At 42.4% G+C, this 19,705-nt stretch overlaps 2 protein-coding genes across 2 annotated transcripts in view; one reads left to right on the top strand and one right to left on the bottom strand.

Moving 5' to 3' along the window:
* LOC139391580 (dolichyl-diphosphooligosaccharide--protein glycosyltransferase subunit STT3B-like) overlaps positions 1-9,681 on the top strand; it is a 95,209-nt gene extending 85,528 nt beyond the window's left edge. The window contains exons 11-16 of the mRNA XM_071138943.1: positions 2,294-2,481; positions 5,586-5,757; positions 6,091-6,264; positions 6,712-6,825; positions 7,412-7,618; positions 7,870-9,681. Of these exons, the coding sequence (XP_070995044.1) occupies positions 2,294-2,481; positions 5,586-5,757; positions 6,091-6,264; positions 6,712-6,825; positions 7,412-7,618; positions 7,870-7,947 (933 nt within the window). The 3' untranslated portion in view covers positions 7,948-9,681. The remainder of the gene's footprint in view (positions 1-2,293; positions 2,482-5,585; positions 5,758-6,090; positions 6,265-6,711; positions 6,826-7,411; positions 7,619-7,869) is intronic.
* An 8,810-nt stretch (positions 9,682-18,491) lies between these two features.
* LOC139391895 (oxysterol-binding protein-related protein 10-like) overlaps positions 18,492-19,705 on the bottom strand; it is an 85,048-nt gene continuing 83,834 nt past the window's right edge. The window contains exon 13 of the mRNA XM_071139513.1: positions 18,492-19,603. Coding sequence (XP_070995614.1) covers positions 19,511-19,603 — 93 coding nt within the window. The 3' untranslated portion in view covers positions 18,492-19,510. The remainder of the gene's footprint in view (positions 19,604-19,705) is intronic.

The following is a 19,705-nucleotide window of genomic DNA, read 5'->3' as shown; positions in this document are numbered from 1 at the left end:
TTCCTGCACTGTGTTTACACACATTTGCCATAGTATGCCTCTACAAAATATATATATATATTCCTCGGGCTGCATTTTCAGAAGTTCTTACTTTTGCCACTAGAGGGTGATTTCTGGGTCTGTATCAAGGGGCCAGGGTGCACAAAATATCCATTGAATTATTCAAATTGTTGCTGAGGCTGATATTAGTTTTGATCAATCACAGATGAAGATATTAACATTTTATATTCATCCTATGATGTCTGCCATATTTTTGGATGACGTGATGGCTCCCCATGCGCATGCGATATTGGTCCATATTAACCGGATATAGACGTACATGAATCGGCGTCTGCGAACGTGAGTAAGTTACCTCGAACAACGGTTGGACATCTGAGACGCAGTTTCTAATTCTTATTGTACCTCAGTGGCCTGTACTTCTGAAGTTGTCTGTTTTTGTGATTCCCATTTAGTTAGCAGTTTCGACTGGTGATAAAAACAGATTTCCATAATTGTTTTGAGTCATTACTGAATGATTTATTGTAACAAATCAAACATTTAACCTCGTAAGTAATTCATGGTAACATCGTAAACAGCTCATTTACACCCAGCGTTTATTTGAAACATATGTTTATTTGTTGAACTTTATGCTGTAGCCCAGCTATTAAAGGGGACAGGAAGCTATTTGAGACTCAGCAATTTAATTGAAGTTTTAGGGTATTGCAAGTGGGCCTAAGTATTTAGAGCAAATGGAGGGTTGTGATGACACTTATTCATAAAAACATAAGAAGCAGCCATTTGCCTTTGGTGAGACACTTTTCGAATCTAAATGACAGTGTTGGAGGTTCTGGGTTCGGGTCCAGGCTCTGTCGTAGCCGGCCGCGACCAGGAGACCCATGGGGCGGAGCACAATTTGGCTCAGCGTTGTCCGGGTTAGGGGAGGGTTTGGCCGGCAGGGATGTCCTTGTCCCATCGCGCACTAGCGACTCCTGTGGCTGGCCGGGCGCAGTACATGCTGACACGGTCGCCAGGTTACAGCGTTTCCTCCGACACGTTGGTGCGAAGTGGATTCCGGGTTAAGTGGGCATTATGTCAAGAAGCAGTGCGGCTTGATTGGGTTGTGTTTCGGGGGATGCACGGTTCTCGACCTTCGCCTCTCCCGAGAATGTGAAATGTCAGAATAATAGTAGAGAGAATCTTTTATTTCTTTCATCACATCACAGTAGGCCTCCTTGTTCGCATGCGCTTTTTCAGTTCTGCCCACAAATTTTCTATTGGATTGAGGTCAGGGCTTTGTGATGGCCACACAAATACATTGACTTTGTTGTCCTTAAGCCATTTGGTCACAACTTTGGAAGTATGCTTGGGGTCATTGTCCATTTGGAAGACCCATTTGCGACCAAGAAAAAAACCAATGCATAACATTGTTGAATTCAAACGTTCTGCTGACGGGTCCAGAACTATTTTCACATTAAGCGAATGGAGGGTCATTTCCGGGCCGAGTTTTAGTGCTCGTTCTCGTTTTACAGCCGATCTGATATACAGTGTCAAGTCAAGTTTATAAACCTCCATATTTGACGTATTCTTTTCATAAATGGAGCACGCAGGTATGTAGTGTGAAATGTACGCAATGGTTATAAATGAGGAATTGGGTAAAAGTCAGTAAATTCGTTAAATCATATCAGTTTATTGGTCGTATACACAGTTTAGCTGATGTTATAAGAATGCAGTGTAATGCTTGTGTTACTGGCTCTAAACAATTCAGTCAAATGTCAATCAAGTCCCCCCCCCCAAGAAAATGTGGGAACGAAGTGATTGCGCAGAAGTGTTTCTAAATCTCCCCCCTCCCCTTTTTTAATAAAGTTTTCTCAAAGGAGGGAAAACATGCACGAGTGGTCATTGACTAGTTTGATGTAAACCATATGCCGTGGCTGTCTGTCTCCAGATCTCAAACCAATTGAACACTTATGGGAGATTCTGGAGTGGCGCCTGAGTGTTTTCCACCACCAAAAAAAAAAAAAAAAAGATGGATTTCTCATGGGGAGACTGGTGTCTCATCCCTCCACTAAAGTTCCAGACACTTGTAGAATCTATTTGAAGCTGTTCTGGCTCCTGGTGGCCCAACGCCCTATTAACACACACTATGTTGGTGTCTCCTTTATTTTGGCAGTTACCTGTGCTTAGCCAATATACATATTCCTGTAAGGAGGTACAAAGTAATGTCCAATTTCACTCTGTTTGTATTGCAACTCTGATACGTCTGTTTTTAGTGGGCCAGTGTGTTGATGTGGTGTGCGTATGTCTCCCTCTGCAGGCAGGAAAGGTGCGTAAGCACGTGTCTGAGCAGGAGAAGGCAGAGGAGGGCCTGGGCCCCAACATAAAGAGTATCGTGACCATGCTGATGTTGATGCTGCTCATGATGTTCGCCGTCCACTGCACATGGGTCACCAGTAACGCCTACTCCAGTCCTAGTGTGGTGCTGGCCTCCTACAACAACGATGGGTAAGGACTAATAATGTAATAATTACATGCCAGACACTGAGCCCCAATGGGAATCGAACCCGCAACCTTTGGTGTTGCAAGCGCCGTTGCTCTACCGATTTTTGTTTTGAGCCACAGATGTTCAAACTACCATGCAGTTATGTAGACTAAGGCACACATTACACTCCACGCATACAAGCGTAGCTCCACATATTTCTGACAGCAGCGTACATTCGCACGCATTGGGGAACACAAAGGCACAGGCACACACTTTCTCACTCGCATATACCCACAGAAATGCCCACAGTCGTATTTCATCAGGTAAAAGCTGTGATGTTGATGAGCTCGGAGTGTTGTTGTGTAACTCTGCATTGTTTTATTGCATCTTGTCCCATAACTCTTAACAGAATTATCTTCAATAATTGTGAAGATGACGTGTGCGCTTGCAAGACTTTGTGTGCTGTTTATTTTCCAATTAGAGATTTAGACATTGAAGTGACACGTAAGTAGGAGAAAGTCTAACTCTTCGACTCTTAAGTCCTCATACATATATTTATTTGGGTACCAATGTTCCCTCGAAGCTGCGCGCGGGCGCAAAGTATCCCCGAGACTGCCACACAGCTCCCCAGGACCTCTGCTCAGAGTGCAGAAATATCAGCCCACAGAGAGATTGAACTTCACTCCACGTCCTGGAGTTTTCCCTGTTAGTTAACACTATCAACGTTTCCCTTTTACTGTGGAAATTATGATCAACACAATATTAGCCACTTTCGATGCAACTTACTGAAACAAAACGAACCATACAAGTTTAAAAAATGTGTAGGCAGTACGCATAGGATTAGGATTCTATTGCGCATGACTCAGCCCGTACTCTACACAGATCAGTGCGGTATAGCCAATTGGAGATGCAGTAGGCCTATATGCAAATACAACATTGCCATATATGGATCAGTGCCATTTATTTTGAACCGGACTGTGTTTAAAGCTGTGGTCGTGAGTAGATGTGCTTGTTTTGAGATCAAATCAAGAACTGCATGTAGCAACATGTGCACATTTTGTTTATCTTTTGCTAGTTAGTGAGTTATTAGCTGAGTTTATAAATAATTTGTAGTCAGCAATGGGGGAGTGATTTGCTGCTTACAAGAGCACAAAACGTGTACATTTCTAGATGTCTTTGAAAATAAGATATTTATTTTTGCCTTAAAGGGGCAGTGTTGTATTTTGAGACAGGCTTGAATAAGCAGAGTGTAGCATACTTTGGCCTATTCTCTGTAATAATGGTATGAGAATAATAATAATGCATTTTATTTTGTGAAATGGTTTCTTACATCAAACAACATTTTCAGTCACCTTGTCTGAAGTACAAGTGGATAACAGGTTAACTTCTTATGGCTGGGGGCAGTATTGAGTAGCTTGGATAATTAAGGTGCCCAGAGTAAACTGCCTGCTACTCAGGCCCAGTTGCTAATATATGCAAAGTATTAGTAGATTTGGATAGAATGATGTCTGTGAGTATAACAGAACTCATATGGCAGGCAAAAACCTGAGAGAAAAAAATCCAACCAGGAAGTGGGAAATCTGTGGTTTGTAGTTTTACAACTCTTTGCCTATCGAATATACAGTGTCTATGGGGTCAAATTGCACTTCATAAGGCTTCCACTAGATGTCAACAGTCTTTAGAACCTTGTTTGATGCTTCTACTGTGACAGAGGGGGGAATGGGAGCTGAATGAGTCAATGGTCTGGCAGTGGCATGAGCTGGTCACGTGCGAGTTAGCTTGCGTTCCATTGCATTTCTGAAGACAAAGGAATTCTCCGGTTGGAACATTATTGAAGATTTATGATAAAAACATCCTAAAGATTGATTCTATACATCGTTTGACATGTTTCTACGGACTGTAACGGAACTTTTTGACCTTTCGTCTGGCCTGCGCGTCATGAATTTGGATTACTGGGCTAAACACGCAAACAAAAAGGAGGTATTTGGACATAAATGATGGACTTTATCGAGTGCATTCTGATGAAGATCATCAAAGGTAAGTGAATATTTATAATGTTATTTCTGACTTCTGTTGACTCCACAACATGGAGGATATCTGTATGTCTTGATTTGTCATCTGAGCGCTGTACTCAGATTATTGCATGCTGTGCTTTTTCGGTAAAGCTTTTTTTTTAAATCTGACACAGCAGTTGCAACAAGGAGAAGTGTATCTATAATACCATGCATAATAGTTGTATCTTTTATCAATGTTTATTATGAGTATTTCTGTAAATTGATGTGGCTCTCTGCAAAATCACCGGATGTTTTGGAACGCGCCAATGTAAACTCAGATTTTTGTAAATAAATATGAACTTTATCGAACAAAACATACATGTTGTCCTATGAGTGTCATCTGATGATCATCAAAGGTTAGTGATTCATTTTATCTCTATTTCTGCCTTTTGTGACTCCTTTCTGTGGCTGGAAAAATTGCTTTTTCTGTGACTGTGCAGACCTGTCAATCATTTAGTGTGCTTTCGTCGTAAAGCCTTTTTGAAATCGGACACTGGTGCGATTAACAACAAGTTTATCTTTAAAATACTTGTATGTTTGAGGAATTTTAATTATGAGATTTCTGTTGTTTTGAATTTGGCGCCCTGTACTTTCACTGGCTGTTGTCATATCGATCCCGTTAGCGGGATTCAAGCCATAAGAAGTTTTAATGCCGAGCCCTAGTGGTGTTTTTTTTCCAAAAGTCTCATGGAATGTAGGCCTACATTGGACACCACACATTGGCTGCTACTGTAGACTGTTATGGGATTTGTTTTTGATGGTAGGCCACTCTGGTAGGTCTACGTTATGATCAGATAGCCAGAGTAGCCTACTTGGCAACTGTTAAAACTGTAATTTAAAGCGGGTACAGCCTCAGTGTTCACAGTATACACACGCTGGAAGTTGCACAGACTTTTCACAATGTTCACATTCTCTCAGCTGAAAATGCTGAAAATATTCAAGGGAACATTGGTGGATACAATTTGCGTCATCCCTGTCTCATAGATCACCTAAGTTACCAAACCGATGTTTGCCTGGCTGTCCTTCCCGTTACTGTCCTTTCCGTAACTCGTCAACTCTGTCACTCCCCACAGGACGAGGAACATCCTGGATGACTTCAGGGAGGCCTACTATTGGCTGAGGCAGAACACAGACGAGCACGCGAGGGTTATGTCTTGGTGGGACTATGGCTACCAGATAGCAGGCATGGCTAATCGAACCACCCTAGTGGACAACAACACATGGAATAACAGTCATATAGCACTGGTGAGTCACACAACATCAAAAGGGGGCATTGGGGAGGTTTGAAGATTTGAGGGTTTTCGAGTCAACGCAGACCTCATGCTCCAAAGTAGATCAGCTTCTTGGCTCTCACCTTTCTCAATGAATGCAATACATTCACTTGTAGGAGCTGCAGTAATGTGTGGGATTATTTTTGCTCCTATGACTTGATTGATTTTCCCAGAGCCGGCAACGACTTTGAAAAGCAAGTACTTACACCACCCTCTCATTTTCCCACCAACTCTATCTACCTGCATCTCTTCGTTCCTCTACTCTCTTCTCTGTACAAACTCCCGTTCTTCCCTCTCTCTTCTGTAGGTGGGAAAAGCCATGTCGTCCAATGAGAGTGCCGCGTACGAGATCATGAGGAGTCTGGACGTGGACTACGTGCTGATCATCTTCGGGGGCGTGATTGGTTACTCGGGCGACGACATCAACAAGTTCCTGTGGATGGTCAGGATAGCGGAGGGAGAGCATCCCAAGGACATTCGGGTGAGTGCCTGGTTGAGACTGCAACACGATACAGAAGGGCCCTTCATTCACTCCTATTTATGATCCTTTTTGTTATGCTGAGAAACCTGGGTAAACACTTCACTCTATCCGTCTGGGGCAAACCCAAGGACATTGCAGTTCCTAGCAATGTTTATTTTAGTCAATGACCCTTTGTCGTTGGACAAATTGTCCGATATCCAATGCAGATTTGTAAATGTATTTATTTCCCCATGCGAGTTTGAATGTCAGAGATGAACTGAACTATTGAAGGTTGTAAGACTGCGTCATATCGTAGATGGCAATTTGGCAAAGTGTTTCAGTTTTTATTCCCCTATTAAGTGCAGTCTCTATTTGATGAGATCAATAAGTATCCTCAAAGAAATGTGGGATTTGGTCTGAACCCCCAAGTGTCTCACGCTCACTGCCTTCCCTCCTTGTGCCCTTCAGGAGAGTGACTACTTCACCCCTCAGGGAGAGTTCCGCGTGGACAAGGCCGGCTCGCCTGTCCTGCTCAACTGCCTTATGTACAAGATGTCCTACTACCGCTTCGGCGAGATGCAGGTGAGCGGTGGGGAAATACCTGAAGCTAAAGTAGGCTACAGTAAGCACTAACGGACGAGAGGGGCTTAAGGACGCGCTGACAGAAGCGTGGGAGGGAAAGTGCTCAGATGCACAGGCTTTGGCAGGTACAGGCGAGATATGAGCGAGATGAGCTGCCAGGTACTTAAAGGGAGCTGCGTGTTGCCTGGCCAGCAGCTCAGTGAAGAGGAGGAAGGATCAGTGGGCTGCTTCAGTAGTGTCCAGAGACAGCCAGGCAAGCAGTGTTCTGTCTCATGGCTTAACCCATGGAGGAGATGGAGAGACTGGTTTAGAGCAGGATAAAGGTAAGGAAAGAGGTTGGTTTTGAGGAAGTGACTAGGACAAGACTGGAAAGACAGAATTAGATATCAGAAGGTGGAGGGAGGGATAGGTGATGTACAGATTTTAAAAGAGCAGGGAAAGAGCCTGATAATGAAGTAAGAGGAAAAACAGCACTTGTTTGAAGGTAGAATCAACCTTTACACAAGCGCCATACTCACTTTTGCTCAGTCAGTAGCTGACCTCGTCAACACCCTCAACCCCACCTACTGCTGTCCTTATCTCTCAGCTGGACTTCCGGACACCGCCTGGGTTCGACCGCACCCGCAACGCCGAGATCGGCAACAAGGACATCAAGTTCAAGCACCTTGAGGAGGCGTTCACCTCAGAGCACTGGCTGGTGCGCATCTACAAGGTGAAGAAGCTGGAGAACAGGGAGCCGCTGGAGCACAAGCTCCGCAGCATCGTGCCCAGGCAGAAGTACACCTCCAAAAAGGTACAAGGCTTCCATGTCTCTCAGCATTCATTGTGCTAATGAATGTAAGACATCTGATACTGGCGGAGTGAGTTTACATATGACTATTTGTTCTCAAATTTAAGCCACCAAAAGGAAATGTTCATAAAATGTGAGCCGACTCACTTTTATTTCATACTGTTAATGTGTGCTCCAATTCAGATGAGTAGATATGTAGGAACAAGTTGCAAATTGAAAATGGATTTGTAAATCAAGTTTGTTTTATTGCACAGACTGCTAAGAGGAAGCGAGGACACATCAGGAATAAGCTGGTCCTGAAGAAAGGCAAGAAACTAAACAAGAAACAATGAAGACGGACACAACACAAAAATACAAAAAAAATAACTAGCTAAGAAAACTACCAATGAAAAAGAATGCCCATTGTATGGAATGTGAGCACTTAGCCTCGAGGGCTAGTCCTCTGAGCGCAGCACCCCCTGTGGTGGGGAGGGTGAAGTGTCATGTCTGGCTAGCCCCAGAACCTTTGTCCGTTTTTATCCAGAGGATCTTTTGTCATGCTCTTTTCTTCTTCTTTGTACTTGAATGTGTGGCAAGGCACTGAGCTGCTGAAACCGGGGTGAGCGTACATTTTGTGGTACATTTAACTGTTATTCTAGAGAGGGGGACAAAACAAAGAAAGGAAACTGAGGAGGCTGGGAGCAATTGCACCAAAGAGCCCTTGATTTAGCTCCTTGGCACATGTAAACGTGTTTTGTGAGGGTGAGGAAGCATGGGAATTGAGGACATGTTCCTGACACGCGTACGGAGGAATTCCACTGTCTAGGCCCAGCTGATTTACTTCTGATGGTTACTTTTAATCATTATTTTGTTTTGGCCCTAATTTGTCGTTACCGAGACAATTCTTTAGGAAGTAAAAGGCCTAATATGTAAATATGTTATGTAAAGATAATGTCTGATAGGGTTGTAATATATTGGATTCTTGTGGTAATTTTTTTTTAAATACGCAGATTTCTTCTCTTTACTTTGATGTTTTTTTATGGCAGCAGCTAGAACAGTGAATGCAATAATTCTCGTTAGGAGGGACTTGAGATTTTGTTTAAAATGAATGTGAATTTAAGACCCCCCCCCCCCTCCCCTGAAAAATTGCTTAGATTGTATATTCTGCTGCTAGGTTTAAAAATGTAAGCAATTCTATATATAAAAAAAGTTGTGATTTAATAACGAGGCCTCCACCCCGCGAGCCTATTGCCTCGTTGCTGGTCTCTTCATCACCACGTTAGTATGTCCATCTGTCTTCTCAGTCATTTTTGCCTGTCCACATACACATGTTTATGCTGTTGAGTTTATGTAGCCAAGAGTAGGGTAATGCAGGGAAGTGCTGAAGATGGCTGCCAGTGAGTGGACAAAGCAATGGTGCCCTCTGTTAACACTACTGGGCCTGTTGTTAAAATCCTGTGTTGAACACTGAAGGATCGTTTGGGGGGGGGGGGGGGGATCAGACAGTCTACACACAAACTTTCTAGGAATACAGAGTTATTTAATTGACATCTTCAATCACTCAACAGTTTACCTCTTTTGTTTGATACTTATTTTGCGTTTCCTTTAAACACAGAAGTGATGTCATTTCACCTTTTTGGATATTAAAAATGGCGTTGTTCGTGTCTCTTGAGCTTCTCTGAGAAAGACTGCATTGTGTCACTGCTTTCACTTAATGGCCCTCCATACGTCATATCGACCTTGCTCAAACACACACTCGAGAAACTCTTATGTTAAACTGCTTATATCAGAGATTTTCAATGTGTGTGAGGAGAACGAAGGGATTGGATTGAGCCTTAATGTGATATAGAAAGTGTACAGGTTGTTCGCCCTTTGTTGTTACCTTGTTTATTATGTCTGGTTTTATTGGGGATGGTGGACTAGTTTCTTCTCTTCTGGGTTCTCAACACCTTCTCTTCCTCGCTCTGCCACACCACTACATTGATTTTTATTTTTTATTTTAAATCTAACAACCCTGGTCCCCCTCACCTTCCAAGTTAACATGTTTAAATGTAGAGTAAATAAAAGATTCAACTTTGTAAGAAGAATTGGTCCTCAAATTATTCACTATCCCGATTGTGTTACTTCAGGCAAACACCTTACAATGATAGTATCTTAGGTTGTTGTTTTTTTTTTAGGCAGGTTGCTTTTACTAAAGTTGATCAGAGGCTTCAGGCAATTCCAGGAAACGCATGTATTCAGTGAGACGGTAATTACAAGGCCACTTTTTAAAGTGCAATACAATAGAAATGCATTCTAAAGCACATAAAACACCTTTTTACATGGAATTCTCTCATCTATAACAGTCAAAGGCCTGGGTATACAGTGCCCTCCACTAATATTGGCACCCTTTGGTAAATATGATCAAATACCTTTTATCCTCTTGGTCTTTCATTCAACAAAAAAAATTGAACCTTTTTAATTAAAGTAAACCAATTGAAATACATTTTTTTAAATTCCTATCATAAAACAAATTTTCCAAATATATGCGTGCCACAATTATTCATTTAATACTTTGTGCAACCTCTCTTTGCCAAGATGATCGCTCTGAGTCTTCTCCTATAATGTGTAATGAGGTTGGTGAACACATGGCAAGATATGAGACCATCCCTCCATGCAGAATCTCTCCAGGTCCTTCAGATTCCAAGGTCCACGCTTGTGGCCTCATCTTCAGCTCATCCCACAGGTTTTCTATGGCGTTTAGGTCAGCGGACTGGGACGACCATGGCAAAACCTTGATTCTGTGGTCAGTGAACCATTTTTTGTGTTGATTTTGAGGTGTGCGTTGGATCATTGTCCTGCTGGAAGCTCCTACCAAGGCCCAGTTTAATCTTCCTAGCAGGGGCAGTCAGGTTTTGTTTTAATATCTGCCATGATATCATGTATCCTAACACGTTGTCCAGGGTCTTTGGAAAGAAAAACAGCCCTACAACATCCAATCCACCAACATACTTCAGTGGGGATGAGGTACTTTTCTGCATGGCCATCTTTCTGCCTACACTCTATGTTCTCATCTGACCATAGAACCCGGTCCCATTGAAAGTTCCAGTAACGTTCCGCAGGTACTTGAGTTTGTTTGACAGCTAAGGATTTTTTTATGGCAACCATCCCAAGCAGCTTGGGGTTATGTAGGTGGCGTCTGATCGTAGCCTTGTCACATTTACTGTATTCTCGTGTCATTCCCATAGTGATGGATGGGAACTTGGCCTGTGTGTCACATATTTATACCCCACTGAAACAAAGTCATGGCTTATCACTCAGGTGAACTTAAAGTAAAATACAAATATGCTTCAGTTAGATTTTACTCAAGGATTTCTATAGGTGCCAATAATTGTGGCACATGTTTTGGAGAAATATAGAAAAAATATTTCTCTACCATTCTACTTCAATTAAAAGGTTAGATTTTGTGAATATTTTGAATGAAAGACCAAGCGGATAAACAGCAGACATATTTACCAAGGGTATATATATATATATATATATATTTATTAGTGGAGGGCGCTGTAAACTGAGGGTTCAGAGAATGTAAATGTACCACACGATGGCAGCACTAGCTTTCAAATTACAGCTGTTCTGTATTTTCATTTATTTACTTGGGAGCGTTTTAACGTTTTATGACAGAGGCTTACTGTGATTGGTCTTGTTCTAAAAAATGTGCCCTGGCAATGTCCCAATCCCTACCCTATTCAACCTACACTACATGGCCAACAGTATGTGGACAGGTGCTCATCGAACATCTCAATCCAAAATCATGGGCATTAATATGGACTCCCCTCCCTTTGCTGCTATAACAGCCTCCAGGATTGTTTTCCTCACTAGATGTAGCATTGGTGCGGGGACTTAAGCCACGAGCATTAGTGAGGTCAGGCACTGATATTAGGCGTGGCTCGCAGTCAGCGTTCCAATTCATCCCAAAGGTGTTCAATGGGATTGAGGTCAGGGCTCTGTGCAGGCCACAAGTTCTTCCACATTGATCTCGACAACCATTTCTGTATGGACCTCGCTTTGTGCACGGAGGCATTGTCATGGTGAAACAGGAAAGGACCTTTCCCAAACTGTTGCCACAAAGTTGGAAGCACAGAATCATTTAGAATGTCAATGTATTCTGTAGCGTTAAGATTTCCCTTCGCTGGAAGAACTAGCTCGAACCAAGAATAACACCCCCACCAAACTTTACAGTTGACACTATGCATTCTCCTGGCAAACCCAGATTCGTCTGTCGCGCTGCCAGATAGAGAAACGTGATTCATCACTCCAGAGTCCAATGGTGGCAAGCTTTACACCACTCCAGCCGACGTTTGGAAACCATGAAGCTCCCGACGAACAGTTATTGTGCTGACATTGCATCCAGAGGCAGTTTGGAACTCTGTAGTGTGTGTTGCGACCAAGGACAGAGCTTGTGTGGCCTACCACTTTGCGGCTGAGCCGTTGTTGCTCCTAGACGTTTCCACTTCACCGGGACGGCTCTAGCAGGGCAGAAATTTGATGAACTGACTTGTTGGAAAGGTGGCGTCCTATGACGGTACCACGTTGAAAGTCACTGAGTACAGGCCATTCTACTACTGCCTATGCTTGTTTATAGAGATTGCGTGGCTGTGTGCTCAATTTTATACACCAGTCAGCAACGGGTTTCGCTGAAAGAGCCAAATCCACATTTTGTCCATGTCGTGTATGTTATAAAATGGTGTTGCATAGTTTTTTTTTTTTTTTTACCCAAGTGAAATTTGGTTCAAGCGCTTGGATACATTGCATCTATTTGTGAGCAGATCCTTCCAAATAAGCCACAGTCACTATCCTGTTTTGGAAACGCCAGTCCCATCAGACAGTGATCATGTATATTGACTATCAATACCTGCGCTTGTCTTGAGTTCGGTGTGCTGGGGACTCTAATCAAAATCATGCATTGGATTATTTCCAGTAGTTCTGGTCACGATACCTAGTAATTCAAGAACACAATTGGGGCCCGATTCCGACCCAAGTTAATTAAGCGCTTGTGAATGGAACGTAATTCCTTTTTTTATGCACTTTGTGTATTCTGACCTTGAACTTAAGTATTAGACTAGCTTTCTATTCACCTGCTATTCATTTGGGGTGGAGATCGAAAAAGTGGAGGTACACTATCAGTCAAAAGGGTTTTTCTTTATTTTTACTGTTTTCTAGAATAATAGTGATTTCAAATCTATGAAATAACACTGATTACATGTGTTAAACAAATCAAAATATATTTTAGATTCTTCAAGTAGCCACCCTTTGCCAAGAGTGTGCAAAGCTGTCATCAAGGCATTCTCTCAACCAGCTTCATGAGGTAGTCACCTGGAATGCATTTCAGTTTGGTAAAAGACCAAGTCAGTCTTGTGGCAAGAACAGCTCAAATAAGCATTGCGAAACGACAGTCCATACGAAAAATGTCAAGAACCTAACATTTCTTCAAGTGCAGTCGCAAAAACCATCAAGCTCTGTGATGAAACTGTCTCTCATGAGGACCGCCACAGGAATGGAAGAACCAGAGTTCTCTGCTGCAGAGGATAAGTTCATTAAAGTTACCAGCTTCACAGAGTTCAAGTAACAGACGCATCTCAACATCAACTGTTCAGAGGAGACTGTCAATCAGGCCTTCATGGTTGAATTGCTACAAAAGAAACCACTACTAAAGGACACCAATAAGATGAAGAGACTTGCTTGGGCCAAGAAACACGAGCAATGGACATTAGACCAGTGGAAATGTGTCCTTTGGTCTGGAGTCCAAATTTGAGATTTTTGGTTCCAACATCCTTGTCTTTATGAGACACGTGGGTGAACAGTTGGAACAGCTCCATACAGTTGGAAATACACATTCGGAGGAGGTGGTGTGGGGGTGCTTTGCTGGTGACGCTGACTTATTTAGAAATCAAGGCACGATTAACCAGCATGCCTACCACAGCATTCTGCAGCAACACGCCATCCCATTTTGGTTTGTACTTAGTGGGACTATCATTTGTTTTTCAACAGGACAATGACCCAACACACCTCCAGGCTGGGTAAGGGCTATTTTACCAAGATGGAGTGCTGCATCAGATGACCTGGCCTCCACAATCCCCCGACATCAACCAAATTGAGAAGGTATGGGATGAGTTGGACCGCAGTGTGAAGGAAAAGCAGCCAACAAGTGTTCAGAATTTGTGGGAACTCCTTCAAGACGGTTGGAAAAGCATTCCAGGTGAAGCTGGTTGAGAGTGTGCAAAGTTGTCATCAAGGCAAAGGGTGGCTATTTGTTGAATTTTAGATATAATGTATTTAGATTTTTTTAAACACATTTTTTGGTTACTACATGATTCCATACGTGCTATTTCATATTTTGTCTTCACTATTATTCTACAATGTAGGAAAGTCCAAATAAAATAAAATCACTTTAATGAGTAGGTGTTCTAAAACTTTTGACCGGTAGTGTATGTCTACAGACAAACCGTATTCTGATCTTAACTTAATTCTACCACCTTTAAGCGTGAGGAAACCACAAATAAGGTCTATCAAACCTACCGGTTCCAAGTAGAAAAAGCATCTACTTAATTTTTTTCCCTGATTAGAAATTACACCATTCTCCATGCACTGTAATTTACAATTTGATAAGATATTAATAAAACTGAGTAATCCATTTGGACAAGGGAATTGTAAATATAAATGACACTTGTTTTAGATATAGTGAGTGATCTCCAAAAGTATTGGGACATTGACATTTTTTGTTTGTTTTGGCTCTCCTAATCCAGCATTTTGGATTTTAAATGATATAACGACTGAGGTTAAAGTGCAGACCGTCAACTTTAATTTGAGGGTATTCTCATACATTTTGGGTGAAACTTTTAGAGATGACAGCACTTTTTGCACACGGTCCCCCAATTTTAGGGGACCAAAAGTATTCGCATCCCTTGACTTTTTCCACATTTTATTACAGCCTGCATTATAAATGTATTATAGAGATTTTGTCATTGGCTTGTACACAATACCCCAATAATGTCAAGTAGAGTTGTTTTTCAAGTCATTAAGTATTCAACTCCTTTGTTATGGAAATCCTAAATAAATTCTGGGGGGTAAGCATGTCACGGTTAGTGTTAAACATGAGTTTTGAATGACTACCTCGTCTCTGTAAGGTCCCTCAGTTGAGCAATGAATTTCAAACAGATTCAACCACGAAGACCAATTCCTCACAAAGAAGGGCATATCTCTTTGAAGCCTGTACATAATAAAAATTATAAGGCACGAAAGTCATTTGGTAAAAATGTGGCAATGCGTTATGTTTGAAGCAAGACCAATACAACGCATAGTGGTGGCTGCATCATGTTATGGGTATGCTTGTAATGGTTGAGGACTGGAGAGTAGGGTGCTAAGCACAACCTCCCTGACCCAGTCTGTAAAACCTCCATGTTTCAAGCAGACCACCATAGTCCCTGTGCCCAGGAATGCCAAGGTAACCTGTGTAAATGACTATCGCCCCGAAGCACTCGCATCTGTAGCCATGAAATGCTTTCAAAGGCTGACTCACATCAACACCATCACCCCAGACACCCCGGACCCACTCCAATTAGCATACCGCCACAACAGATGACGCACTCCACACTGCCATTTCCCACCTGGACAAAAGGAACACCGATGTGAGAATGCTGTTCATTGACGTTCAACACCATTGTGCCCTTCAAGCTCATCACTAAACTAAGGACCATGGGATTAAACTCTCTCTGTAACTGGATCCTGGACTAGGCAACATGCAGCAAGTCTGGAACCAACAGGACACTGAATAGCTTATAGCCCCAAGCTATAAGACTGCTAAATAGTTTATCATCTATCCCATAGCCTAGTCTCTTTATCCCTACCTATATTTACAAATCTACCCCTGCACATGGACTCAGTACTAGTACCCCGTCCTGTGCAACCTGGTCCTGGACTTTCTGACGGGCCGCCCCCAGGTGGTGAAGGTAGGAAACATCTCCACCCCACTGATCCTCAACACTGGGGCCCCACAAGGGTGTGTTCTCAGCCCTCTCCTGTACTCCCTGTTTACCCATGACTGTGTGGCCATGCACACCTCCAACTCAATTGTCAAGTTTGCAGACACTATTGGTAGGCTTGACTACCAACAACGACGAGACGGCCAACAGGGAGGAGGTGAGGGCCCTCGGAATGTGGTGTCAGGAAAATAACCTCTCACTCAACGTCAACAAAACATAGGAGATGAACGTGGACTTCAGGCAACAGCAGAGGCAGCACCCCCTATCCACATCAACAGGATAGTAGTGGAGAAGGTGGAACATTTTAAGTTCCTCGGCGTACACATCACAGACAAACTGAAATGGTTCACCCACACAGACAGCGTGGTGAAGGCACAACAGCGCCTCTTCAACCTCGACACCTAAAACACTCACAAACTTTTACAGATGTACAATCGAGAGCATCCTGTCGGGCTGTATCACTGCCTGGTATGGCAACTGCTCCGCCCACAACCGTAAGGCCCGATGTCACAGGAAGGCCAAAAAGATCATCAAGGACAACAAACATCCGAGCCACTGTCTGTTCACCCCACTATCATCCAGAAGGCGAGGTCAGTACAGGTGCATCAAAGCTGGGAGCGAGACTGAAAAACAGCTTCTATCTCAAGGCCATCAGACTGTTAAACAGCCATCACTAACATTGAGTGGCTGCTGCCAACATACAGACTCAAATCTCTGGCCAATTTGGCCTCCCGGGTGGCGCAGTGGTTAAGGGCGCTGTACGCAGCGCCAGCTGTGCCATCAGAGTCCTGGGTTCGCGCCCAGGCTCTATCGTAACCGGCCGCGACCGGGAGGTCCGTGGGGCGACGCACAATTGGCCTAGCGTCTACTGCATCTTGCCTATGCCGCACGGCCATCGCTCACCATATATTTAAATGTACATACACATCCTTTACATTTGTGTGTATAAGTCAGTCATTGTGAATTTGTTAGATTTGTTAGATATTACTGCACTGTCGGAACTAGAAGCACAAGTATTTCGCTACACTCGCATTAACGTCTGCTAACCATGTGTATGTGACCAATACAATTGGATTCGATTCATTCCTTGTGTTATTATTTTTCTATTTATTCCTTGGACTCTTATAATTTTCTCTCTGCATTGTTGGGAAGGGCCCGTAAGTAAACGTTTGACTGTTAGTCATGGCCATGTGCTTGTTGCTGTGGATCATTAGTAACAGTAAAAAAAAGACATGTAGGCTAATTCAATCGTTATGGAACGATCGTAACAGTTGGAACCCAACGAATGGCACAATACTTGGCTGTGTCATCACAGTATTGCCGGAACTGACCAGGATATAGCCTACTATTGTACACTTCTCTCTCTTACAATTCTATGTACACTAATCTTCCAACATTACCTTGTGTTAAAGAACTGAATGTGGCAATTTTCTGAATGACTCAAACCACAGTTCTTTCTTTCGTGCGTAAAGGCTCTCCAAACCTGTTTTTTTTATGATTCATAAACACTTTCCTAACCCTAAATAATCTACAAGATCTGAGTATTCTTAAATCGACCAATTGGTGCTGAAACTGAGACAAATTTTCATATATTTAGATGGTTTTATTTCAATGATCCCTAACATTCTGTTCTCTCAACATATTCTATTGAGTCTTTCGACAAAATGCAAACTAAAAGGCACACCGTATTTAAAGGGATGGCTAATGTATTGAAAACCCTATTGAATGAAAACTCCACAAGAAAATATGTTGGCCAGGAAGTGGGATGGTAATTCAGCAGTTTCATTTATTCAGTGCGTGCAAGGGAACCACACCTGCAAAGCCCGGTAGGCACTTTCATAAGGTAAGTCGGAATACCAACTATTGAGAAGTGCGTGCGTGAGAAATGCGCAATTTCTTAAAGTTGGAATCGGGCCCTTCTCCAAATGACTCAGTAGCTGCAAGAAACTGGACAGCTAACTTTTCATCCCTGCTGATTTTCTCAATTGGACTGCAAGGAGATCCTGACGTTAATAGAGACACCATGATAGTACTACAATGTAACGCTGCAAGACACACAGTCTATAGTCATGGATGGTTGAAATTACTTCACAACCAGAGAATATAGATCACTATCACTATAATCTAGATCACTATCACTATAATCTAGATCACTATCACTATAATCTAGATCACTATCACTATAATCTAGATCACTATCACTATAATCTAGATCACTATCACTATAATCTAGATCACTATCACTATAATCTAGATCACTATCACTATAATCTAGATCACTATCACTATAATCTAGATCACTATCACTATAATCTAGATCACTATCACTATAATCTAGATCACTATCACTATAATCTAGATCACTATCACTATAATCTAGATCACTATTCTAAGACTAAAATATGGAGCAAACTAAAAACAAAGATGTTCCATTAGTTGTTTGGCTGAATAATAAATATAATAAAGGCAATCAGATACAGCGCATTTGGAAGTATTCCGACCCCTTTTTCCACATTACATTTCCAGTCTCATTACAAAGGGTCTGAATACTTCTGTTTTTTAAATATTTTTAATACAATTGCAAACATTGAAAAAAAAAAAAAATTTTTTTTGCTTTGCCGTTACGGGGTGTTGTGTGTAGATCGATGAGGAAATTGTTTTATTTAATCAATTTTAGAATAAGGCTGTAACGTTTGTTCCATTACAGCCTTATTTTAAAATGGATCAACATAATAAATAAATAAAATCCATCAATCTACACCCAACACCCCGTAACGACAAAGCAAAAACAGGTATTTTTGCAAATTGTGGAGAAAGTCAAGGGGTCTGAATACTTTCCGAATGCACTGTATAATAGTATTTAACTAAATATATACACAGTATATACTGTACGTCAGTTAGTACATTTTGTGAAAATGTAAACGTATAATAGCTATGCATGACCCAAAACATCCCCTGTACCTCATATCCTGTCAACAATATAATTCAGAAGGACATCTGGAGAGACGGTGCCCCTCTGTGAGAATGTGGTTGTGTCTTCCTGTGCACCTCATCCATATTCAAGGCAGAGGCAGCCCACTGAGATATTAGCATGAGGAGTTTGTGAGCTGGGTACAGCCCCAGCTTAATTATGTGACATCAATGCCAACCTAAGGACACGTCCCTGGAAGGAGGAAAGACCCCACCGGGAGATGGACAGTCCGACACGCCGTTGGAACCTAAAGAAAAGACGGTGACGGTGTGGTATTACGACCGCAATAAGTGGGGAAGAGAGTGATGGGAAATCTGTTTGCATGGAAGAGCTGAGGCAGACAGCTCCGTTCAGGAATGGTCGAAACTCCTTCAAAAAGGTCGGGATGGGATAAGGATGGGTGGAATGGAAAAGTGGTAGGAAATCGCCTACTGCTAGTCATCAGCATTTGTTAAAAACAGGATGGGAACTCATGTAACACAAACACATCTCTGCCATGATCACGGTTGTATTCCACCAACACTGCAATGGACTCCTCCTGATTCCATCTGATGCCATCTGCATTCTTCTACCATTGCATTCTGATGCTGCATGACAAATAAAGGCGATTGGACCAAAATGGACCATGTACGTGTCAACACAACTGGTACAAAATACCGGTGGCAAATCATATTGTGCATTTGCAAAAAATATTGCCTTGGGCAAAGTGAAAAATCGAAATGCTCTACCTCGAACACTATAAAAAAAATCAATATTTGTCCCGCCCCCACCCTCGTAGTTCAAGTGGAAACCACTTTGGCACCTTGATCCACATGAGTGTGTCCTTTGTCCATGTCATTAAGAGTCAGTATCTCAGGTCCCAATAGAGAGTGGCATTACTCCCTCAATACTGCTGTTCCGTCATTATCCTTCCCCTGGCCTAGCCCCTCATTTAGGGGGATAGAGGCACTCTGTTAGAGCAGTCTGGTTCTTGTGCCAGTGAGATTTCCACAGAGTATTGTGGTAGATCCAGCCTTCTCCCTAAAAGGCAAGAACAAAGACACAAAAACCAGATGAGCATCCGTGGTTAAATTGAGCCGGATTCACCTGGAGCCGGGCTCCTGCACCTTGGGACAAAGCACC

Source organism: Oncorhynchus clarkii, chromosome 32 (genome assembly GCF_045791955.1).
Source record: "Oncorhynchus clarkii lewisi isolate Uvic-CL-2024 chromosome 32, UVic_Ocla_1.0, whole genome shotgun sequence".
Classification (NCBI taxonomy): domain Eukaryota; kingdom Metazoa; phylum Chordata; class Actinopteri; order Salmoniformes; family Salmonidae; genus Oncorhynchus; species Oncorhynchus clarkii.
The sequence above is the reverse complement of the archived record's forward strand: the minus strand, read 5'-3'. Positions and strand labels throughout refer to the sequence as shown.